The following is a 26,377-nucleotide window of genomic DNA, read 5'->3' on the forward strand; positions in this document are numbered from 1 at the left end:
GTTCTGTGGGGGGGGGGGGGCGGAACAGGATGCCAGCTTGTAGGCAGTGGGGGCGAAACGGCAAAGGTAACGTGATAAATGCAGACACCTATTTCAAGAAGATTTTAAGCAAAGGGGGAAAAGACAGGCAGCTCCATAGAAGATGGGGATGGAGTCTCTCCAGGTAGGAGAGACTTGTTCAGGTCACTACGCTGAAAAGACTCAGGTGAGAGCCACAGGTTAAAGGAACAGGAGAGAGGAGATCAGAGTGCCCACGTTAGGCACAGGACACACAAATGAAATAAATGGGACTCTTGCCCTCAGGGAGCTGCCACCCCATCACACTGGTTGATACACAAATAAAGGAGAGAAGATGGTGACCAGCAGCAGAAAAGCAGCACAGAGAGTGCGGAGAGCACTCAGATCCGTCTGCGATGTGCACGGAGGTCTGCAGGAGGAAATCTGGGAGCTGCAGGGAGAGAAGCATTTGACCCCAAAGCTGTAAAGGGCCCTGGGAATCACTGATCCAAGGCTCTCAATTTATAGGTCTGAAGGGAACAAGCGATGTCACTAAGGACACACAGCTGGTTCGTGTCAGAGCTGAGGCCAGAAATCTAAGCTCCCTGCTCTGAATCCAGTGCTGATTCCCCCAAACCACACAGCTTCCCCTTCAAAACGCCCAACGTGGGATTAGGACTCATGAGCCCACAGTGATGAACTGCAGGCTTCACTCACTGAAGGCACCAGACAGACACTTGTTTGAAGGTGCCAGCAATGTCCCCTGAGGTCAAAGTCACCTTTCTCTGCGCTCCCATGACGCTTTGTCTATGGAGCTTTATCTACGGCTATTACACCAAGACTTGACTCCCGGTTTTCTTGCAGCTGCTGAGAGAATTAGCTCCGTTTCTGACGGCTCAGGAATGTAACATTGGTAGTAATAAAACTGCTACTGCCATTGCAGACTTGAACTTGGTTTCGCTCTTTCCTGTGCCCAGAGGAAGAAAAAAGTCACCCTCCCAGAGATCTGCATTGTCAGAGCAAGGTGAATTCCGAATGGGTGGTCACCCTACTCCAGGTTTGTTCTGAAGACAATTCAGATAATGTATGTAAAGCACCATGACCTTCTTGGAGAGAGGTGTTCAATCAGGACTGTATTATGAATGACTCATTATCATGAAGTTCATCTGAGTTACAAATTTCTGATCAGATACAGGATGTAAATGTCAAGGAAGACCAAAAAAAAAAAAATGATTTGCAGGGGTTGTTCTCATAATGTTTTGACTTCCTCAAAATCTCATGATTCCAAGAACTTTGGGAGATCTGTCGAGCGGAGTAGGGAAGGTATTGTAAAGGAGGAGGCTTTCTCGTTTAAAGTTTCAGGCTATGTAAGCCAGAAAGAGAAAGAATATTGTGTGGTATCACTTACACATGGAATTAAAAAAAAAAAAGATACAAATGAACTTACTTACAAAACAGAAATGACTTATTCACAGACATAGAAAACAAACTCACAGTTACCTAGTGGGGAAAAGGGGTGGGAAGGGATAAATTGGAGTTTGAGATTTGCAGATACTAACTACTACATATAAAATATGATCAACAACAAATGTCTACTGTGTAGCACAGGGAACTATATTCAGTATCTTATAGTAACTTATAATGAAAAAGAATATGAAAAGGAATATACGTATGTGTATGTATGACTGAAACATGATGCTGTACACCAGAAATTGACAAACTGTAAACTGACTATGCTTCAATTAAAAAATGGGAGATGGAGGACCCAGGGGAGGGCGATTTGGCCAGTTTTTCACATCCAGGAGAACTCACATGGAAACTTGTTTAACCCCAGCCATCACCAGTGGATGACTTAACCACTGTGAACGTGAGATTCAATAAAACATGCCATATTTAACCTGAAAGGGAGTTTACAGAGGCACTGTTAACACGTCTCATTATTAAACCCATCCTGACCCCCAGAAAGAGCAACCGTATAAGCTTACTGCCCATAAAATATTTAAAGGGAGACTGCGGAGTCGGGTGGAGGCGGGTGGGTGGCGGGAAGAAGTGAATTCACAAAAAAGCCATGTGCCAAATGACAAAATTAATGGACTTCAGCCAGTAGAAGTGAACTGGAATTTTTCTTTTGCTCCATGAAACAATGCAAATGTGACCTGCAGAATATACTTTGTATCTTGTTGGACAGCAGACTCTGAGATACTGGAGGCACCTACACTTTCTGAATTTTTCTCAAAAATGGTTTGTAAATGGGCAAGAATAAGTTTCAAAACAACTGCTACCAACTGGAGGCATGCCATCGCTCCAAACCGAAGTGTGCGTTATCAAGGGACCTTCTGTGACAGTGAGGTGCCCTCAGAGCTACAGAGGCTTGCCTGTCTGTCTAGGTAGGAAGTTCTGCCAGTCCCACCACTGCTGCGTTATGCTCTGCGTAAGGAGGATTGAGGAGAAACGAAAGGGAATTTTGGGAATGCTGACTGGTCACTATCGAATAGTTTTTAAAATGGTGACATCATGCCAAACCATCTTTAATAGTTTTAAAGTTAAAAAAATAGTTAAAAAAAGTAATGAAACACTTCTGCAAGAATAGAGATGACCAAAATAACTTGTTGGATCAGTCTAAGCCAGATTTTATCTCTGGGACAAAGCTGGGTTTGGAGCTCACTGCCGAATTTGTTAAGTGAAGTGGAGAATTTAGGCACTTTTTGGTGAAAACTGAAGAAATCTTCCCTGAGCTCTCAGTCTTCTGTGCTCAACATTGCTACAGGCTCTTTATATGTATAATATCTAATTTAATTCTTACAACAACCCTGAGATAGATATGACTGAGGATCTAAAGGGTGAGGGGTGGAGAGGAAGAGGGAAGGAAGGAGGGAGACAGATATTAAATACCTTGGCACACAGCAAGTCAGCAGTGGCACAGGGATTCAGATTTGGGATTGTCTCCGACTGGAGCATAACCCCCAACCACTCTTCCATACTGGCCCCTAGCATATCCAGACAGCTGTGTTGCGAGACTGCGGTTTCTAAGAAGTTACACGATTTCCAAAATTTCCTCTTCCATCCTAGACATAAAGACTATCTCAGAAATGAAAGAGATGTTACAACTGATACCACAGAAGTGCAAAGGATAAGCGATTACTATGAACAATCGCACACAATGACAAACTGGACAACCTAGAAGAAATGGATAAATTCCCAGAAACACTAAACCCACCAAGATTGAATCATGATGAAACAGAAGATTCTGAATAGACTGATTATTAGTAAGGAGATTGAATTAGCAATCAAAAACTTCCCAGCAAACAGAAGTCCTGGACCAGATGGCTTCACTGGTGCATTTTACCAAATATTCAAAGAAGAATTAACACCAGTCCTTCTCAAACTCTTCCACAAAATAGAAGAGGAAGGAACACCTTCAGAATCATTCTATGAGGTCAGCATTACCCTGATACCAAAACAAAACAAGGATGCCACAAGAAAAGAAAATTACCGGCCAATATCCCCAATGAGGTCCTCAACAAAATATTAGCAAACTGAATTCAACAATACATTAAAAGGATCATCCACCATGATCAAGTGAGATTTATGCCAGGGATGCAAGGATGGTTGAACATCTGCAAATCAGGCAACGTGATACACCGTATTAACAAAACAAAGGGTAAAAATCACATGGTCATCTCAATAGATGCAGAAAAAGAATCTGACAAAGTTCAACATCCATTTAGATAAAGGCTCTCAACAAAGTGGGTACACAGGGAATGCATCTCAACATAATACAGGCCACGTATGACAAGCCATACATAACAGCATACTAAACAGTGAAAACCTGAAAGCGTTTCCTCAAAGGTCAGGAAAAGACAAGGATGCTCACCTTGCCCCTTTCATTCAACAGAGTACTGGAAGTCTTAGCCAGAGCAATTAGGCAAGAAAAAAAAAAAAAAAAAATAAAAAGCATCCAGTTTGGAAAGCAAGAACTGAAATATTTTAAATTAGCCTCAGAACAAAAATGATTGTCTGGCTTTTCTCCATGAAAAAGGCAGGAAAGGAAACTTAAAAGGCTGCAATGATTCAAAGAAAAAACATAGCTGTAACAGCCATGTTAGGAAAGCAGAGCTCCAATCTAGGTGCCGTTTGACTATAAAGGAACTATGTGTGCTGCTCCAGGGAGATTCAATGTTGGTCCTTCTACAGTCCCTCCAGGCTATTTAAAATAGACACGCAAAATGGAATTCGACTCTGAGGTTTGTTTCATGGCCAAGTTATCCAAAGTGTTCTATACGTATGTCAATAAGAAATAAACTGGTAATAAGCAAAATGAGCTGTTGGTTATTCTGAGAGGAAAATAATAGTTTTGAATAACTGACATTAGTTGATCCCACATTTTGTGGTTTCTTCACAAACTGTGAGTGCAAAGAAGTAACCGGAATCAATAAACTCAATCGGAGTGTGGAGCAGATATTGGCCAGTCCAGCATTTAAACCCGTAGGCCCTGGTCTTCGGCTTCATGCTGACTGGATTGTGAAATGCCTGTTTATCTGAACAGTGCTTTGGAAATTCTGGAGGAAACTCAGCACATAGTTGTCTTCTGAAGACACGAATCCCCTGGTGGAAGAGTGTACGGGATTCATCAATGCTTTGAGTCACGATGCTTTTCCAAATTCCTCTTTGGGGCATCATCATTAACTGAGTTACCAGAGCAGGTACACAGAAAACTTGCAACTAATATTTGCCAATGTATATTTTTATAAAAGTGACCAAGCCAAGAAGAGGGGATGTGAATAGGACAATAACAAAGAAACATAATTTATCCCTTCTCTCCCTATGGCAAATCGCAACTGTGGGGCGGGGTGGAAACTAGAGTGGAAATAAATGGCTATTTCTTTCTAATAGCCACTGATTCATGTGATGTGCTGAAAGCACTGTCTGGATAATATTTGCCCAATAAAATTACCATCATCATCACCACTATTTTACAAAGTAAAAGGGTTTCCTTGAGGGAAAAAGGAAAGGGTCTCATTCAAAACCTAAGAGGATATCCTGGAAGGAACAGCCTTTCTTGGTCACGTGGGAAGCAGACAGCTAATACTGCTCTCAGCTTTTTTCGTGTATGATCCAGTGATGGAGGCCAACCTATAGACTCCAGAATTACGTATCTGCTTTTGCCTTCTCAGGCTCCCAAGGCAGCCCTTTTAGCTGTAATGCCACTAACCCATTTACCTCTCTGTTAGCATCATGCGGTACACCAGAGGGGAAAAGCCAAGCAGGGTAACCATGCAGCCCTGGCAAAAAATAAAATAAATAAAATACCGCGGGAAAATTAGATTACTCTGGGTGGAATTCTACAAGGGGAGTTGGAGTCTGTTATGGTGATTAAGTCATCATTTCTGACAGATTACTCTAATCGGCTGTCAAACAGCATTTCACAAGCCCATCTGTAACTTGGCGTCCTGGTTACCCAGCCTACGCTACCTTCTGTATATAAAACACACATAAACAAGACGAGGTACAGCCGGCATTTATTATACTCATTAGCTATGATTAGGTTCTGTGTTCTCATACTAAATAATAACACAAGCTTCCATTTTGCTTTGTGTATTCTGATAATTAGAAGAAAAATAAATAGGCTTGGAGGAAGAGGCATGAAATGTGAACAAAAAAATAACCTACAACTAAGTGTGAGCCTCACACCTTTAGAAACACCTGCGATTGAAGAAGAACGTTAATCCTTTCTTAGTTTAATTTTTCTTGCAACTATTATATTATTGAGAGAAGTAAATATACGACATTTTTTAAGCCGCAACCCCCAACTGGTGCCTAGTTAGCTGTGATTAGCTGTGTAGAAGGCATTATCACTGGGCTTAGCAGTGTTACTGTGAACAGAAAGCCATTTCTTTGATAAGACTTTGCTTCTTTCCTCCCCGTCACTTAGCCTTTGGGACAGAATAAACAACTGATCCAGTGAGGTGAGCTCCCAAAGAAATTCGCTGAAAAGCAAAACAAAACTCGTCAAAATGAAACGACTGTACTTAGGTTTGTCTGGAATCCTCTGTTTAAAGTCTACATGTTTTAACGACAAAAGACTGGAAATGGAGATGAGTGGAAAGACTTACTACGAGAAGAGGCATGGCGTGTAGGATCAAGGGCTGCTAAAGCAATGCTACAACCACCACAAACACAGCAGAAGACCACACGTGGATTTCGTAAGACAGTCAGAGGGTGACCATCACTCCCGTTTGATAAGCCAGAAATTGACAATATACGGGGGAGGGTACAGCTCGGTGGCAGAACCTGTGCTTGGCATGTGTGAGGTCCTGGGTTCAATCACCAGTGCCTCTGTTAAGGGGAGAAAAAAAAAACCCAAAAGAAAAAAACCCAATATACAGATATCCTTTCCAAACGTGATTTCGCTTTGACTGTGGAACTGTCTTCCAAAATCAGTGATGGATGCTCTGAGTCACTCTTCCAGATGTCACCCAGATGCTAAATGAGACATGCTCCCTAACGGAGCCAAGGCAAAGTACGTACTGAAATGACAGGGCTTGACCTGGCCACTGAGGAGAGGTTTAATGACCTGATAGCTCACCTACATTTCCAATATTATGATTTTACAGGCTTCATATAATCTCACATTTTAGGACAAATGAGCCTGGTTTTAAAATCAGCTCTCTTTCTGACATTAGTCTTGGCCCGTAACAGCCACTTCCGGGCTTGGCTCTCTCGCGGTATTGGCATGGAGCAGAACCCAGCCTGCCAGGCTTGCGGGGGTTCCCTCCCCAACACCAGCTGTTTTCAGGAAGTTCAGCGTTCCCCAGTTCTCAACACCCTGTGAGCCGGGAAGAACCAAGGCCTGCAGGCTGGTGAGTGCAGGGTTCTGTACCTTCCCCTCTGCCTTCACTGGGGGTAGAGACGCCCGTTTTGTTTAACTGGCCCTCCTGCCCGGGCCCACAGGACTCCTTGTACCCAGTTTGGAATCTCAGCCAAACTGGGAACTTGTTTCCTTTACTGGATCTCTCCACCATCTTCCTGGGACCCAGCTCAGTTACTGATAACCCCTGGTACTGCTTCCTAGAAGGATCTCTGCTCAGACAATTCCAGCCGCACCCCTGCTCCATACCCACAGGAAATATCCTTTGACAGTGAAACCTGCTCAGATGGCACTAGGACTTTGGTCATTCACTGGAAACGTCAGTGCTGGACTGAGCCTGTGGCCTCAGAAGCATCACCTTGAGATGGGAGCAGCTGCTGGCGCTGCATTCTCAGACGCTACATGGATCAGACATCCTTGCTTGGCCCTAAATGTGCTTACTTTTCTGCCTCTTGGAATTCTCACTGTAGATCTACCTTGGCTAAATGTCCTTTCCATTCCTGCAGTGGGCTCCTTACCGCTCTGGTCCTTGCATCTTGGACCACCGTACACACTGCTGCTTTTTCAGAAAGTCTGCGGAAAACACAGGTGTCATTTCTCTGCCCTGCTCAAAACCTTTCCATTCTCTGCCAAATTAAACCCCAGCTCCTTGGCCTGTCTTCCAACGCACTCCATGCCTTGCCCCCGAATTGCCTTTTTGGGCTGAGTTCTCATGATCAGTCTACACTTCTCTTCAGGTCAAACTGGACAATTCCCTCTCACTGGTACTTCTGCTACGAGTTTATCCACAAAAAGGCACCATGACCCCTTCAATGCACATAGACAGTATTTTCCTCGTCACTATCACTGCTGTATGTTATATAGAAATATCTATACGGCAAGTTATTAGGTTGATCATGTGAAATTGCCATTTCTATAGATTAAACACGGTTGCATGGTGACAATTTCACACGGTGCAACCTCATATATCGCACAGCAATGGAACTGCATTATCTTCTTCCCAGATGACCCATAAAAAGCTCCGAATGTTCAAGTCATGCAGGCTATCTCCTTTGGAAGGCTTGGAGAACTTTTCAGTAATTCATTTGCAATATTTACAAGCTGTATCAGTTCAATGAAACATGGGCTGGGTGACGTAAAAGAACACTACCCTCTAAACCAACCGGGGAGTTAGTGGGTATTTCGTGGGCAACACAAGACTTTTTTTTATCTACTCTTAGTAGCTTCCATGCTCTGTTAAGATTAGTGATGCCTTATCCAGTAATCTCCAGTTTCCTTTCAAGTCTAAGGCAAACTAAAGCCACTACCACAATGCCTGTCTAACAAGCAAATCTTTAAAACCTCTGGTGCAAAACTAACCTGGAAAATTTAAGCCAACTGTATTTTATCGTGAACCTTCTGACAGGGTGTAGTCATTTCATCCAATCAACAGAAAAGCACCCCTGAAGTTCGTATTCTAAAGATCCTTCTACGGCTTAGCTTCCGAGTCCTGAGTTGTTTGAGTTGCTCTGCCAGCCACGTTTATTAATTAGCGTCTAACATTTCCATCTCTCTGCAAGTTGCAACCTCTCATAAAAAATGCATGATTTGATTGGCTTAGGAATGACAACTTCATTTACAACAGACAAATAAATACCATACCTCACGCAGTAGTCTTTTCCTCATTTATTTATTTAACTGCTGCCATGGCCTTTGGGATTTGTACTAAGTGAATGAAAGTAGATAACAAGTGTAATTTTCCTTCATCATGTTTAAGCAAAAATGATTAAACCTCTTTTTTTTTAAACAAACGAGGCTGGCTAAAAATAAAAAATTATTCCCTACTAAAAATAGATGGCAAGTTTGAAAAGATGCCTGAGGGCTATTTCACATTACTCATGTTTAAAATGCAAATACATTAAATATCTGAGCGAGACATCTGATATTGTTTTTAGCAGCTATATTTAATTTCATCTTTTGCCGAAGCACTAAACTTTGGTTGACATTTTGCCAAACAAAGATCTCTCCTCCAGCGCTGCTAATTCTTTATGAGTTCGAGCTTAATTTCACTGTCTCATTTTGATTTTCCCCTTCTATTCGAATGCGCAAGATCGTTTACCAACTTTGGAAATTATTTGTTGGCAGAGCTTAGGGAAATTACGATGGTTCGATTGTTCTATAAATACCTTATCCTGAAGCCCGGTCTTCTAACGATCAGATTCAAGGCTTGGGCCTTTCAATATATGGCTTGTGCCCAAATTTTAAATGGCAAAGGTGAACTGAGAAAGCGGATACATGAGATAAGACTATAGGAGAGATTTATACTAAGGAAGTAAAGTAAGAGCCCTTCACTGACGCTCGATCTGCAGTGGCCAGTCTACCTGGATGGTTTCTCACTTCTCTGGACGTGCAGGGTTGAATGGGGGTTTGGGAAACCTGGGCTGCTTTATGTTTGTTTTGTAGACAAAAGAACGTCTCAGCCAGAATCATAAGGTCTGCACTTGGCCTTGCCAACTCTATGGACTTACAGTCAAGCCACCCGACCTCTTTAAGCCCCAGGAAACTCATATTTGAAACAAGGATCACATCAGAAAGCTCACTGCACACGGAGAGTCCGGGTCTCTCCACGTGCTTCCCGTTTGTCGGGTAGGGTCTTCCTGACCCACAGGATTGCAACAGACAACAAGAGCGCTGAGACAACATTCCCTCCCGCTCCTGCTTTCGCCCCAGAGTTTGTAAGGAACTCTTGAGACTGTTTGGTATCGTGAGAGCGTCTGTGAGTACAAGCCATCCTTGGGAGTTCGTTCAGTCAACAAACGTCTGTGGAGAAAGCGCTGGCAGTGTGCGGCGTCACGCTGGCTTCTGGGAACGTTCCTGCTCTGCGAGGAGCCTGGGCTCCGTGTGGGGGAGACCGACCGGGCATCGGGGGACGAGAACGCAGCTGGGGGTGGGGGGGGGGTGGGGGGTGGTTTCAGCACCCGCTACCGCAGATGACCAGGCAGGAGCCTTCAGCTCCACCTTGTGGGAAGCGTGAGGCAGCCTCCCAGAGAGTCCTGGGCTGGAGCACAGCCTGTGAGCAAGGCTGTCGTCGAAGCTGAAGACAAAGCAAGGGATGTGGTAGGAAGTGCTCACCCTCAAGATTCGGCAGCTGTGTCCATTTTTTTTCTGCCATAAGATGCAACACAACAACGTTCACACGCTCCCAGAGCGTGCGGAGGTAAACGGGCAGCTCCCCGCGTCCGGCAGGTCATCCCACTCATCCTCCCCTTGACGAGAGCACGTGGAGGACTAGTGAGCGCAGTTACTGGAGGGGTACGTCCGAAAATCGTCCTCGGCCCTTCTGGGCAGCAGCTCCGGCGAGGCCTGTTTCCACCAGCGCACCGGCATCAAGCTCACACACTAGGCACACACGGTATCTGGAAGCTAGTTTGGATGCAGGTTGGGGGCATGGCTGGAGAGTCAGCATTTCTAACACATTCCCAGGTGACACCAATGCCACTGGTCCACGGACCACACTTTGAGTAGCAAGGCGATGCTGTCCTCGTGGGAAGACGATCAGCAGGTGAGAGGACTTTCCCACGCATCCACATCAACGTGGGAGAAAGAACAGTTCATCACCACCACTGCCCCCCTGGGGTTGGCGATGATTCAGTCCCCCAACCGTGCTTCTCAAATTTGCCTGAACACTGGACTCACGGGGGGAGCTTAAAAAATACTGACACCGGGCCCCCGCCCTGAGAGAGTCTCACTTAATTTGTCTGCGGTGTGGCCCCGGCGTGTGTAGTTTTGAAAGCTCCCCGGGGCGGGGGATGCTGTGCAGCTGTGGTTACGAGTCACTGCCTGATGTGTAGATGAGAAAGGACTTAAACATTAAGGACCTTTCTTTCTCTCCATCCATCCTTTATCCATTCATCTGGGTCACCTACTGTTTCAGGTAAATGGCCAGGAAGAATATTATCATCGTCTCTCCGGGTCTTTCATGGGGAATGGAAATGAGAAGAAGAATCACCACGTTCAGTCGCCTCACATCACAGAGTACAATCCAGGAACAGGCTCCTGGTAATCTGGGCTCTGAATTTGATTCTTTAAAATGACGTATTCCGTATAATCCTGGAGTGAAGTTGTGGGGACGTGATGCACTGGAAAGAACACCAGGTTCGGAGTTGGGAGACACGAGTTGTCCCACCCCCACTGCCCGGTGGCTGTGTGACCTTCCACACATCACCTAACCTCTCTGGGCTTCGGTTGCCTTGACTATGAAGTGAGGGGGCTGGATGGCTCTGTTTCTAAAAACACGTATGATGAGACTTGGTCTGTTTTCTTCCACATGCCCTGTGTTCCTCTGCAGACCGTGAGAACAACATTCAAATAAACAGAAACCTACTGAAATTAGCCACGGGTTTCCTGGGTGTGTGACCATGACTCTTATTTTCCTTACTGATGACAGGTTTTGTCAATAACCTCCAGGGTTTTTATATCTGGGCAACTCTGACATAACTTGGTGATGGAGATTCTCTGATAAATAACTACCGATGGTACTTGTGAGTTTTTCATTTTTATTTCGTAGGCATTGTGATTATAGTTAACATCTCCATGAACTGCAGAAGAACCGTTTAAACTAGAACTCTCCAATGCTAGCCTTCCTATTTAAAGGATAGATTATAAATACTAGTAAATCGTAAATCAGGTATTAGCGATGGATGAAGACGGCAGGGCGATGTTAACCTGAAATTAGCTGACAGCTTTCTCTCCCCTCATTCGGCTGGAGGAGGTAAATCATTAGCCATGAGAGGTATTTACCGATTTGTCAGAGAGACTTCCTCTAATGGCCAGAGCCACTTCAACTTTCTTGGGTCAATAATGACAGACTTTAAGTTGAAAAGGCAACCACAAGGAGAAAACAAATTATTACTCAGTGTCTGATTATTTATCTAGGATTTTATCATTTACATGAACTCAGGTGAAGATAAAGCCCTTGGCACAGTGCCCAAGACATACTAAGCGGTCAAGAAATGTTAGCTGTTTACTATGATTTTTATTTATTGAACATGGATTATTTGGTTAAAATGGTATAAATTGTGAAAGCCAATGAAACGTATCAGTCATGTGGCCGAAAGGTTTACAGAAGCAGGATTTGCTAGGAACCTGCTCCTCCCGGGGCTCTGCAAATGCCATTCTGAGTTTTCACCCAGGATGTCGTACACACACAATGACTCCAGTGAGTTTTCTCTTAATCCACACGATTTGTGGGCGGTTCATAACTGTACACCAGACTCCATGTACTGCTTCATGCAAACATCTGGCCCGGTTTCCTGAGACTCGTTTAAATATCTGCTTTTCTGAAGACATTATGATACAGTCTACGTGCAGAGCACGGAACGGAACAGCCTGAAATATACCCCGCCGACCAGCAGTGGCTCAGTCTGGTCTTCCAGGGGTGGAGGCGAGTTTCAGGGAACCTGTTCTTGGCTCCTGTGTGGTCCTTCCTGCCCCTGACGGAGGACAGGAATGCAGGAAGTGTAGCTGAGAGATCACAGATGTCCTGGTCTAATAACCCTGCACACCCAGCGTCACACGTTCCCATGGCCAAGACAGCCGCAGAGGTGACAATGTCTAAGCCTACACAATAATCCACTTACCCACATTCTTAGCCAACACGGAAATTCCACAGCGTAACTGGACAGAATCAACCACACAGCCTGACCTCGCATCTTCGCCCACCCTTCAGCCTTAGATCCAAATTCGCCTCTTGACAAAGGGGGAGCAGGGAGCAGATGGCTGGAGGGGGACAGGGAGAGGAGGACACCTGAGCCCCCAGGCGGTGTTTGCTGAGTCTTCCTAAAGTGCCTCACCTGGGGTGGATTCTGGTCCCTTGTTTTTGGAGGCAGAGGAGTCAGATGCTTAGATGGTTTTGCAGACTTCGCCCCCTGGACCCTGGCTCCTCGTCCATCAAGTAGGAGGGGGAGTCGGGTTGTTCTCTAAAGGCCCCCGGGTCTCTGGAGGGCGGCAGGGTGTGATGATGGGGGGTGGGCGGGAACTCCTCCGAGCCATTCCACAAGGCCACAGCCTACGGCTTTGTGCTTAGGGGGGCAAGTAATGGGGTTTATGCCTACTTCTGAGATGAGGAGGTGAGCCCGGCCCCCATCTGCCCAGCCCCCTTGGACATGGAGCAGGGATATGGGCTGGTGGAGGTCAGCTGGATGGAGACAGGACATCAGAATGCAGATTGTGGATTTGGACAGAGAGCCTGGGGAAGCAGATAAAGAAAAGTCCCCTTAACAACATGAATGTTAATGAGATGATGTTGGTAAAGCTACACTCCTCTGAAGAAAGTGGTGAATTTATAACCATTTTTGCAAAGCGGTTCCTCTTACAGTAACAACTGCCTTTGATCTGTGGCTCCATCTTAGAGAGCCTGGTGTCAGTAGTCGTGTCCCCAAGTCACAAGCAAACCTCACCTGGCCACCCCCGGTGTTTCCAGGGCCCCCCGCCTGTGCCAGAAAGCATGGTTTTACTTTTTGGGTGAAGCAGCACATGCCACCACGGTGTCCCAACTCACGCGGCGTCAGGACTGACTGGTGGAGCAGGGGCACCCGGCTGGTGTCCAGGTGGGTCTACGCAGTGGAGCAGCGGGGCCCAGGTGCCCCGGCCCTCAGGTGAGCTCACCCTGCAACAGTGCTGGCAGTGGTGGTGGGATTTCTGAGGTTTCAGATTTGTTTTAGGACAGCTGTGAAGGGAGCAGGGATGGTCACTCAGACCTCATCAATGAAGCAACGGAAGGGAACACACCTCCTCTGGAATGTCTCCAGGTGCCAGTGGCCAGAGACGTTGGTCTGAATCCAACTGTCTGTCAACGCACGGTGACCAGCTGTGCAACCTGGACAAGTCACTCCTTTTCTTTGCGTTTCAGCTTCCCCATCAGCAAAGGGGGCTGTAAGATACACGCTTGTGGAGCTATCGTGACCATTCAAAGTAACACTTCCCGAGAGGCTCCCGGTGGTACCTGGTACCCGGGCAACCAATAAGCTGCCCTCACTCTGTAGTGATTTTCACTGTTCCGCTGTGTTGAAGTCACGCTCCCTGCTCCCTCCAGGGTGGGGAACATCATGCCAAAATCCACCCTCAGGAGGCCAAGCTACTGGGGAGTTTCAGCAACTGTGACTTCTAATTCTAGCTCTGTCACTGCTTTGCCAGGGGAGGTCAGAGAAGTTAATTTAATCTCCCGGGGCTTCCGTGTCCTCCGAGTTGCAAGGTGAAGGCTATCAATACATCACCTCTGATATTTTTAGAAGGGATCGCAAATAACCAGCATCAGAAAGCCCTCACAAATGCAGGTGACTCACTTATCCACATGGACAGGGGCCAGGGACTGAACAGATGAAGGAGCTCCACCAGACATCCTGGAGCCTCGTTAGGTGAAACCCCCTTGTCAGACCAAGGCTGTAAGCTAGGACTCAGACCCACTCGTTAGTGTTCATCACCTCTGCTTCCCTTTCTCTGTTCCCTGGTGGAGGAGTCAGGGGTGCTAAGCTCCCTGCTGGTTCTCAACCAGAGGGGAGGGCAGATGTGCAGAGAAATCTCAGAGTGGGGAGTCATACCTTGAATGGTCCAGATTTGCCCGTACAAAGTCCCCTGCCATTACTAACCCACATCGGAAGCAAATCATGTCATATACATCTGTCTACCCACCTGCCTATCTACTAACCGACCGTTCCATCTAGATAGGTTTTTACAATTAAATAGGACATTAATGTAGTCAACGTGTAGGAGGCTGGAAAGGACTCTGTGAATCATTTCAGATCCAACCACATCATTTTGTGGATGAAGAGAGGAAGTCCTCTCCCGTGCTCTGAAGTGCTGGGGGAGGAGGGGGCGGCGGCACCGGTGGGTGTTCCGAGTGCCGGTGGGAGGCAGTGACAGTCAGGAACAATGAAGAGCACAAAGCAGAACACGTGTCACCGTGTCCCTTTCTGCCGTCTCCCGCGGGTACTATTTATCGTTTATTTTTCATTTCTGTGACTTGTGGGGAGTGAGAGCAGTCTGATAGGGTCCTGAAATATTGCTTTATTATCAAAACAGCCTTAGTAGCTTATGTCATGATGCTAACGAGACTTCCTGAGCACCCGCGTACCATGACAGTCGGCGGCTAAGACAAGCAGAGGATGCACGAAGCTTCCTTCCCTGCCTCCCTCCCTCCCCGTTGGCCGGTCTGCTTCCCTTGGGCCCAACCCGACCAGATCTGGCTGAGCAGCGGAGTTGGAGGACTCCCTCTCATGCTGGCCTCCAGGCACAACTCTCCCTGTATCACCCCATGACACAGGCTTTCTCGTGGCCTCGAGTTTGAGGCCCCAGCCACTTCCACTGGACGGTCTCTCAAAACAATCAAGCTCTCCAGCACAACAGTGAGCTTTTCGGGCGATGAATTCTCATGGAGACCGCATACTCTAAAGGCAGAGCTTGGCCTATTTTCCAACTTTTAAAACAATTTTCCCCTTTCAATGGACTGTCATAATCCCTCTGCAATTCCATCCAGCCCTTTTATCCAGTTCACTGATGTTCCCCACAATCTCCTCCTGAAATCTTACCAGCCTTGTGGGAACTGAGCCTGTGGAAGTGAACTGAAGATTCCCTACTGAATCCTGAGACGTCACAGAGAGATGCCAAACCCTGAAACTAATTATGACTTTATTTTGCCACTGGGCCGTCATGCTGTCACATGCTACAGTGAGACACCAGCATTCCTCACACGGTGACCCAGGTGACAGTGCACATCTGGCCAGGCACCCGTGCTCTGCTAAGCCTCATAACCGTCCTCTTGATTAGACTGGTAGTTGAGGGCATGTTGTGTGCAAAACAAAATCAGAAGGCCCCACCCAAGTTCTTTTACTGAAACACGGTGTACGCTGCCCTCTGTTTTAACCCTGTGCTGGCTGGACTGGTCATCTCAGTCATTTTCAACTTGTCACCATGCAGGACCCCTCATAAATTTTCTCCTATAGACCTCCTCCTTGTATGGAAGGGGCCATATTTCAAAAGTAACTGGCTTTTCATTTTAGGTAATCAAAGCCATACATCAGTGACTGCTCATCCGAGTTACTGAAGCCACTGCCTGCCAGTCCAAAGCAGAAGCGCCCATCATGTAGATGGTGTGTCAAGCTCTATGGTGAGTGAAGTGGGCAGTTTCCAATGGCCTTGTATGAAGAATTAAAATCCACTCTCCCAGGTCTTTGGACTGGGAGGCACTGGGCCAAGGGTTTTCTCCTTCCTCCAGCTTTCTTGGGTCTAAACCAGTGAGCTGGCCAGCAATCCTGCCACACCTGACTGAGACCCACGGGGGCTGCTTCTGCACCCTGAGCCTTCTTCACATGGGCTTGGCTCCAGGATGGGCGGGGGCCTCGGCCTCCCCCTAGGAGCTCCTCCACGGCCACGTGGTGGCACGCTCCATTACAGGCCTTTAAAAAGTCATCACAGCCAAGTCCTTGCTTTTTGTTCAGCTCGTGTTTCTGCAGGATGTAAGGTTCTAGCAAAACAACACAGGCCCAGCAGGGAAAGAGCTGCTTTGGGGCAGTCCGCTGAGGCATATTTCAGCCCTGACCAAATTCTGCAAAGGCACATCTGAAGAGTGCACGCCTAGGGGGCGTCCTGATTCCCTCCCCAGCAAATACACGTCACCTGCTGGGTTTCTACCCGAGCAGAGCTCGGGCCTACAGAAACTGCCAAGTGGAAGCAAGGGCTTCTGAGCCCATTTCTTCAGGGGCTCAGAAAGCTTTACATACATTATCTCACTCAGTGCCTACTCGTCTGTTAAGAAGGTGAAAAGCAGAGATTATCACCATTAAACGGCAGTCGTCAAGTACCCCATACACGCACTCTGAATTAGCCACGATCCTGAATCGAAGCGAAGACCAAGCAACCAACAAACGTTAAGAATCAGACAGCTCACGAGGTCAAAGGCAGGAAGGGTGACCACACGGTAGCGAGGAGTGTGTGGGCAGGCCAAAGAAAGGATGACATTCCCTGCTGCATCTTCCTGAACTTGACAGAAACGATATCCACACGTGCACGTGTGACCATCTCTGTATCTGTAGGTCTACAGAAATGTACACAAACATCCAGATCTCTGTGTGCAAAATGGGTTTTATCATTATATACGTGTGGAAACAGAAACCTACACTCGTATTTTGGAGCATGTGGGCAAAATCATTTTGGGGATAAAACTCCACTCCTCTGGAAATATTTTATTGAACCAACTCTTTTGGGCATTCAATATCCTAAGATCTATTTACTGAACACTAAGTTTATATATATACATATAGGCATGTCGTCTGGCTTTCTATTTGGAAGATTTAGTTAGAAATATCATGGAACCTACTGTATTCTCCAGTGCCTAGGACAGTGCCTGGCAAACCATAAAAACAGAATAAATATTTGTCAAATGAAGGCATGGATGTCCCGTGGGCTCCACAGGACACACGATTTTGAGGACTCAATCCTGCTCATCCTGATGTGTTGGTTGTTTCTTTTTCCCCCCAACAACGTGAAATCAAAGGTGCCTGAGGAAAACGCCTGCATGTGGCACGGCCTCGTCAGGCTTTGATTCAAATGGGATGGTCTAGGGGGAAATTTCCATGATAGGAGGAGATGGGGTTTGAGAGACTTTTCTGCCAGAAATGATAATGATGATGAGGGTGATAACATAATCCTCGTGGCTCTGAGAACAAAGGCATTAAAGGCACATTAATAATGAGAAGAGGCGGTTCAGAGAAAAATCAGTACTCAAGAAGCGTGACAATGGGCAAACTGAAGGCGGTCTCAGTGAGAGCCACTGCTGTTCCGAGTGAAGCATATTAAACCCCAGCATTCTTCTCTTAAAGGACACGGGGGTGGGGGTGGGGACAGTTCTACGGAGAACTGTGTGAAAAAGGCCACCTGGGAGGAGGGCCTCCCCACACAGGTGAACGAGGTCTTCCAGGCCCAGCCGGCAAGGGGATCACTGATGTCACGTGGGTGAGCGCGCCTGTCCTAGGAGGCCACTTGATTGACAGCTTCCTCCTCCTGGATCAGGCCCATTGGCTTTCATCTCTGCAATCTACATGCGGTCCTGGCCGCCACCGCTAACATGCGCCCAATGAACGTGCTCTTAGGGCAGTAACTCCTTAATATAAACCGCATTTAATAAAACTGGGAGTGACTCTAAAAAGAAAGGAGCTCAGACAAACTCAGAGAAAATGTCTAGAAGAAATCTGCAATTAATATTTTACAAGACATTTGGATTCCGATTCCTCCTTGCTGTTAAAATTTAAGGGCTTTCGTAAAACGGTATTCCTCTCTGTTATTACAGCCTTAGTTCAGTTAATTTATACAGCAAATGTTCTAATGATTCTGCTGTAGGTATTCCACTGAAAAGACTTATTGCTGGAGGTAATGTATGTCAAGACCTTGAAAATGGGAATGGCATGAGGCACAGGACAGGGGGATGTGGCCCTGACGCCTGATTACTGAAGAGACTGTGGGAGTCTTCCTATGTCTCCATGAAGGTCCTTAGCTTATGTTTTAATTAAGCTAAATTAGGTCAGTGAAAACTAAATGCACCTTGCAAGTTGCCTTCACAGGGGTTTTCTCTCTGGGAAATAGGACAGCAGAGGATGACACTTCTGCTGAAAAATCCTACCAGTGAGGTTGCGCTCGCCTGAAACCCTAAACCAAGGAAGCCAGCTCTTAGCCTGATTTGCTCTTGGTCAAAGGTGAGGCAATCAAGATTTGTCTAAGCACAAATGGCCCAGTGGTGGAAAAAGTCTAACAAGTTTGTGCCAAGGCCAATGGCTCATCAAGGAGCCCCTTTCCACACAGACGTGGCCACGAACTCACTAGGGATCTCAAGGGTGTGTGTGTCATTGTACAGCTTGGCTGCCTGGCACACAGTAGGTACCCAAAGAGCATGATTTATTAACCTACTGAAGTGTCAGTAATGAATTAGGTGCCATGCCTAAGATTTGATCTGTGGTTTAAGCGTCTCACTACTGTTTCTGGAGTAGAGGGTGATCGAACCAGGGGAAGGACCACCCCCTACTTCCCAACCCTCATTTCTTGCTCCAGGTGATGAGCTGATCAATCTTCTCTCTTAGTTTCTAACAGTGTATCTCTAGGACTTATGTTGAGCATTCCAGTGACTTTTTCAGTCATATGGTAAAAGACAGGCTTGACAAATGTGTCCTTAATGACTTTGCCCTGCTGAGTACGGCCCTGGTGCTTCACCTTGTACCCCACCATCCTCCACAAAAAGGGTCTCCATAATTTATAGAGGACATGAGAGGAGAGGTGCCTTTAAATAAAAATCTAAGAGCAGACACATTCCACTGCATAAAAAGACCATCCCATCAGCTTTTCTTCCTCTCCCACACTAACCAAGCTCTTTGTTTCTCTCAAGATGAAAGATGGTCCCTCAACATTCACCATGTCTGGCTGCATGATGAAAGTTCTGTACAACACAAAACATCAACTGCAAAAGAAAATTAAGTAGGAAAAAAAAAAAACCAACAACCATACACCCAGCACTATTTGATCTTGCTTTAAATGGAAAGTTTTGGACATTTTAGGGGGAAAAAAAAAAGGCAGCAAGTGCCTTTTTTAATGGATTTTTATCTACAGGAGAAATGATTACAACCAGAAAAGCTTTAAAGTGTCAGCTGGTGGTGCATTTTTCTTTATCCCTTTTATTTTTATTCAGAAAGAAATTGAAGGCATATGGCAAAGTGCATCATTAATTTCTTATTAATTTCATAATATGAAGGCAACCAGTTAAAATAGCAGTGCTGCGACTTTAAACTACCGAACTCACTTGGTATTTAATGAGAGATTTAGCACAGCAGGGATTCTGTTAAATTAAGTTGTGCCTTCACATCACAGTGGGAAAACAGGTGTATATTGGTTTAGAATTATGGAAATGTTGACTAATTCCAAGGCTTGTAATCAAACAGCAAGGCACCCTGTAATATTTTTTTCCCCAAGAATATGCATTAATCTTTTATGTCTGGTCCCATTTCTTTCTGTCCACCAAAGCTCCCAGCTGATATGAAACCACTTTTGCGTTCTTCCTGGAGCTGTTCAGGGTGAGGCTGATCAGATAAAGCAACACATAAATGCAGGAAGGGATCTCTTTTCTCCATTCCCTAATTTGAAGGGGCAGATGTAGCAACAGTGTGCATACTGTGAAGGCTAGGTGCCTACAAATCACACCCGACTTCTCCAAATTTTCATTTCACCCACCTCCAGTCATTGGGCGTTGGAAATTGAACTGGATAAAAAGAAAGCCAAAAACAACCCACAAACCATCTTTTCCAACCCTAGAATTATTGTCCTTAATAACAGGTTTCCAAATTCACCATCCCTGACATCTGCAGAATTTTTAAAAGAAAAAGAGACAATGGTAACTTTTTTTTTCTTAAATACAGAAGATGCTGTAAGTTTGTTAAGGGTCAGAGTAAGATGTCCCAAACAGAAGCGTCCTCATCAGTCACTCGTATGTTTTGCAACATGGTCCATTCATCAGATTAACTCTCGGTTTCTTGAGAACATCTTCACATACGAAAATGGCATATTGGGAGCTGTACTCCTAATGGACAGGATGGATGCAAATTCACCAAGCTTTGCATTGATTTGAAATAGGATGTGATTTGGCCTCAATATGCCCTAAATGCTAAGTAACAATTCATCATCTCAACTAATTTCTTAAAACACACCTAGAAGGGATTTTGCATGCTAATTACTATAAAGCAGTTCTGTTTAAAAGAAGGAATACAAAATGGTCTTTGGGTTGGAGTAGAAGCCTGGAAAATAAAAGAAAAAATTTTTTTTTCCTACCATTGGCTAAAGCTGGTCAATATTTATTTGCCTTTGGATGCTTCATTCTATAATGTGACCTAACACTACATTGTCCTAGAATTTACATTGGAAAAATTCCATTGCTACAGAGAATAAAGTTGAAATAATAGTTTTTTTTAAAAAAATCATTAAGCAAGGCACTTAGACCCAGTAAAAACTCCTTCACAAAAAACCACCTTAGAAGTTTCAGGGTGAAGTAGTTAAACTGAACTGGGAGGGAGAATTCTGGTATCACACACTTGCTTTTCTGAACCACCTTCTCTCAAATTTGCTCACACAAAAAGGGGAAAACCAAAGGGGTGTGATTTGAGACCGCGGTTCATAATTTACTATTTTTGGGTATTATGAAGCTGTTTTGAAAACCTTTTGTTGACTATCTTGCCACTAAAACATTATAAACTTTTCAGTGGATCTAAGGTGAATTACACCAATGCTATCTTTCCTGGGGGTGATGGGGTATATAAGTGAGTAGTGTGCATAGGTTGGTGTGACAGATAAAGGATGAAAACATTAGGGACATCACGTTATCTTCTTTTATTCTCAGCAAATCAGGTTTCCATACAATCATTCCCACAGCACTGCTTACCAGAGGCTCTTCTTTATAACTAACACACCTCATTATGATATTAAATTAACTCATCAGTGATCTTTGAGTCAGCGGGGAAAAGAGCCCAACAGCATACCAGCATGCACTACCTAAAATGGTCACAAAGCCCCAGAAACCCTGCATTCGGGTGACGTAGCTACAGCCAACATCAGTTCATTTCTAGAGAATGTACTGCGCATGGAAAGGAAATGGGGAAGAAAATGCAAGTTTTGTATTTTCTGTTCTCTAACAACATGCAGGCACCAATTGGGCATTAAAACATTGACTTTGTTAACCACCATTGACTGTTTAGAAACCATTAGGAGGTTTTAATATTATGGCTGTGCAGGGTACATTTTGTCCTTTCAAAAGAAAATCTAAGGACTAAATTTGAAAAGAGGCTCCTGGTGAGTAAAAGCTTTTCTTTTTCCATTTGCCCCTCTCATGTGTGTCAAGTTTTCTCCCCCACTCCTTTCAAAATCGTGGCCCACCCAATACTCTTTGGCAGCTGCTGCCGCCCAGTGGGGTCACTCTGATTTTCTAACCAGGGGACATGCTATTTGAGAGGTTTTTCCATCAGCATTAATGCTAGTGCTTCTTCAGGGGCTGGGCAGCTGGTTCGGCTGCCACAGGGGGCTGGTGGGGTCAGCATACCCTCCCTCCAAAGACCAAACTCATTTTCTGGCACTCAGAGCCCATCACGAGAACCTTCAGTTGAAAGGACCATTTTCAAGCAATAAAGTGATTTTGGTACAAAAGTAAACCGACTCACCCCAGGTAAAGTTTTAATATTGTGCAGTGCATTCTGGGCCTCAAGTGCAGCTTTTCTTGTATAAAATGTTACGAAACAACAACCTACAGAGAGAAATGAAAAGGTTTTTAGAAATTTCTGTGAATGCTTTGCTTCGATATAATGGAGACTGCCGCGAACAAGTAATCTACTTAAAAGGATGCACAATTTAAAAATAAAGTGCGCGAGAACAGTATTAACAACATCTCAAGCATTTCCATGGTGCCTTTCATCCTAAATCATATTTATTAGCTTTTCCCACGTTGGGGAATCAATTCATAACTGTGCACCAACGACCGGGAATACAGCTGTTTAGGAAAATGGGTGGAAGGTGGTGGGTGAGCTGTTCATGGGACTCGTGGTGCAGCTAAGACCAAAGAAAAGTGTTTAATCCCAGGAACAATAGCAGAAACTTACATTAACTAGAATTTTCTTAAAGGATATCTTTGCAACATCACACTTTTAAAACAATTTCTCAGCTCAAAGGCTTAGGCAACTGGATGATAGGTTTCCTAAGAGTGCAGATAGTGTTTTATTCTTTTATCTGCCCCACAGTATATAAGGCAAATTTCCATCCGTGAAATGCTCAACATTTGTTTGCTGAAATGAACGACTCTATTTCAACCAGTTTAGAAAGGAAGCTGTGATATGGTGGATATATGCTTAAACAGATGTTTGCAGCCTCTGTCCCCAGTATTAAGTATCACAGTGGTCCATCAACCTGGTCTCATGCCCAAGAGTTGATGGGAGTCTAGGCTGATGGCCCCTCCAAGAGGGATCAGCATATACCCTTTGCCCAGCCAAGTCCTTCCCCCAAAGAAAATGGCCTTGAAACCTCTGTCCATTCTTTCTGCATTCCGAAGGATGCCTGACCCCTTCTTCTGCAGCTCAAGATACTGGTTAACAAATGTGGTTAAACCAGATAAAGATACTGGTTAAAAATCTGTTAATTAGCATGTAGTTTCTTAGCATAACCAGGCTTGGCAAAAGAGGGTGGGCAAAACGTTTGTAAATTTAAAGAAGAAGGTGCTGCCTCTGACCTGGGCTGTCTTGGATGAGCTGGGCTGAGAATTAAGAGCAGAGAGACGTACATATTTCATCCTGACTTTACTGAAGGATCCCAATGCTCGGAGAGGAATGGGGAGAGCTTGGAGAGGTACTCAGACGCCAAGTGCAGCAGGCAGCACTAGAGAAAAATTCACGGCACTGAGGCACCAGTGTTGGTCCCATTCAGGGGAATGATGTAAACAAGATCAAGAGCACAACACAGGGGCTCAGCTGGAGAGCGGGAAGTGGGCACCAGAAACCACCCAAGGTTCAGAGTCATCAACTGGCAGCTAGTTTTCAAAAGAAAACCTCAGTCAAAGGAGGAAGAGAAACTAAGGTACAATACCAGCCGTACGGCATTCGGAAATACATCTAAGATGCTTCTTCCTTATTTGGGGGAAGAAACTTGGACCCTATCAAAATTAACTATGCAAAACCTTCACTTTCCAAAGGAGAACATGATCATAGCTTTCTGGCATTTAAAAAGCTCCATGCATCCAAGGATTGGAAACTCTTAAATGATATCACTTACATGATGAGGGGGGTATGAAAATTATGAAGTGGCTTTGAAGAATCACAGATGGACAGACTGATCATTTTTATATCAGCTTTCCACTTCAGCTATCTGACTTCTCTGACCACAGTTCATTTGGCCAGGCTTCCTAGTGGTAGATGTTTAACTGAACTGATCAAACGAACGTGTGAGTTTTAGCTTTACTGGCATAACACAAGCCCAGAAAAACTATAGAAATTGCTTCAAATCAGGGAATGATTTTAAATAGAGCAAGTCCCAGTTTCCAGAACCCACTGTAATCACTTTGAGAGAAAGAAAAATACCAACCATGTTTCACTAGGCTTGATACAGAAAGAAAAACAGGGAGACACCACCTCTGTCTTCTGAAAGCTTCTCCCAGCCAGACTCTCAGTAAGTTCTCCTTTCTCTCTCCTAGGCTTATGGGGTTGGCTTCCAGATAAAGAAGCAAAGAAAGAGCTCTGAAATTTAAATTCAGTAACTGAAGCTTCAAAAAAGGGGGCAGAATGTGATGCTTTCAAGCAGGTAGATTTTGGGGGTGTGACCTCTAAACAAATAGAAGATTTAGGATGGAGGAGAAGTCATAAGGCAGTTTGCTTGCCTGGACAGAAGGCAGTTAAGGAAGAATGATCTCAGGAGAAGGAAAACAAAGGCCAGCAGGACCACACTCAGCTAAGAAGGAAAAGTTCAGCTTGGCCTAAAAGAACAGTGGAACTACAGGGGAACTGAAAATGGCGAACAACACACATGATAAGATAAAAGCAGTGAGAAACAAATGGTGTCAACTGAGGGACTTCTGTATGTTAGGCCAGCTTGGACTCAACACACAGCGGTCTCAGGAATAAAGACTCCTCCCCTGCCTTCAACACTCAGACAACATCCCTACCACTTCCCACGGCCTGAAATCCCACCAGGAAGGTGCAGTTCACTTGCTATTTAAGTATTAAAAGGCTACCCTTGAGGAAGGCACCCTTTAATTGTCCCTAGCCATTTACACTTTAGTATGCATTTGGCAACTTAAAGTGTTTCCCTCTTGAACAAGGTTCTTAGTGAACAGAAGGTGGTTTCTGTGTTCTGTTTCGTTTTGAGGAAGGGCATGTTTGAAGCTGACGTCCAAGCAGCGTGGGACAGGGTGAAAAAGGAAGAGATTGAAGAGGGGAGTCCAACGTACAGAAGGGGAGATGGAAAGATGCTCCAAACCTCAAACTCCTTCCAACATCTCAAACTCTTTCCAGTTTCATCCAGGGTCCACCCGGCCTGTGCAACTCACAGGGGTTTCTAACTACACATCCTCTTCCAACTGTGCTAAGCTCTTAAGGCTTTTACTCTGGACTCATTTAAACAAAGGCTTTTCAAGATCAGGCCAATAAAAGTTCTAGTTCCAGTTGTAACACACAGAAGAATATCCTGGATGACAGCCGCGATACGCCTCCCTCCCTGCTCACTGACCCCCAACCCAACAGCTCGGCTCCACCGGAACCATGTTGGCCAGCAGACTTGGAACCTCTGAAAGAAGTGTCCTATCTCCAGGTGGGCACAGCCCCGTGGCTGGGTGAGTAGAGTCCAGGCTGAATTTCTGCCCCAACTTGCAATGAACTATCCGCACAAACAGGGGATTCTCGGGGACTCTCACCCAAAGACTCTCCTTTCAGTTTCACACATTTGGTTCCTGAATGACTCAGTGGAAAAAATCCTACTTCCTCCACAACTCAGTTACTTTAGTTGCATTACCTCTAAATCAGTGAATAAAAACCTGGTCTGCCTGCCCCCCCCCCCCAAAAAAAAACCCTACATAGATATAGAACCAATGTGTTTCATTCAGAATACATTTTTTAAGAGTCACAACTATTCTTTATATTTTGGGGGCTAAAAATGTTCTGCACTTCATTGAGCACATACACTCATTCATTTAATAAAAATAGTGTTTGATTAAGTTATCAAAAAATTCGCAGCAGAAATACAGAACCAGCAATTCCAATCTTCATCTTAGACGCAGCAATTTGTGTTATTCCCCTGACGGGACCTGAGTCTGGACACTCCCAGAATAAGAATGTGTTTCAGAGACACACATTCCTGTGAGTACTCTCCCAGCTAACACCCAGTCTTTCTTATCCATCAATCACTTGATATTCTCACTTAAAACCTTAGCATCACTGACCTGCAGAGATAATTTCAACAAAGGAAGGGAGAAATATCGTTAGTGTTTGCCCTGAGATGGTGATTAATGATTGTGGTAAAAGGTCAAGGAGTGACTCTAGAGCCCAGAAAACCCATGAAGGTTCAACAGGGCTGGAATGTTCTTTCCTGCCTGCCCTAGCTGGATGGACAGCTGTTCAGGGAAGCACCTGTCTCTCAGATTGCCCTGCGCCAGCTGTGACGCAGGTCTGAAATTCGCGGGATTTGTTTTCAGGTCAGCTGCAACACCAGATGGCCCAGCAATCTGATTTGGGGGGCAGACCTCCCTCCTTTCCCAGGTTCTGTTTCCAACATCGCTGTCAGGTGGGTGGCTAAACGCCTACAACGACCGCGGGTGCTCTTCGACGGCCGGCGGCTGCAGTGTGCCCCGGAGGTGACCCCCCTCCCCCAGCTTCAGCATCATTCCCGGCGGCCGGGGATTGCAGAGAAAGGTCTGCTCCGTCTTGCAGGCAGGAAGCCACCTGCCTGGGGCCTCCTGGGGCTCGCAGAGGCTGGAGCTTC

General features: G+C 45.3%; 1 protein-coding gene across 8 annotated transcripts in view; it reads right to left on the bottom strand.

The window, feature by feature from the left end:
- CELF2 (CUGBP Elav-like family member 2) overlaps nucleotides 1–26,377 on the bottom strand; it is a 475,836-nt gene that overhangs the window by 75,698 nt on the left and 373,761 nt on the right. For all 8 annotated transcript variants that reach the window (XM_032474151.1, XM_032474155.1, XM_032474153.1 and 5 more), the window contains one exon: nucleotides 22,084–22,166. In XM_032474151.1, the coding sequence (XP_032330042.1) occupies nucleotides 22,084–22,166 (83 nt within the window). The remainder of the gene's footprint in view (nucleotides 1–22,083; nucleotides 22,167–26,377) is intronic.

The sequence above is a fragment of the Camelus ferus genome, chromosome 35 (genome assembly GCF_009834535.1).
Source record: "Camelus ferus isolate YT-003-E chromosome 35, BCGSAC_Cfer_1.0, whole genome shotgun sequence".
Taxonomy (NCBI): Eukaryota; Metazoa; Chordata; class Mammalia; order Artiodactyla; family Camelidae; genus Camelus; species Camelus ferus.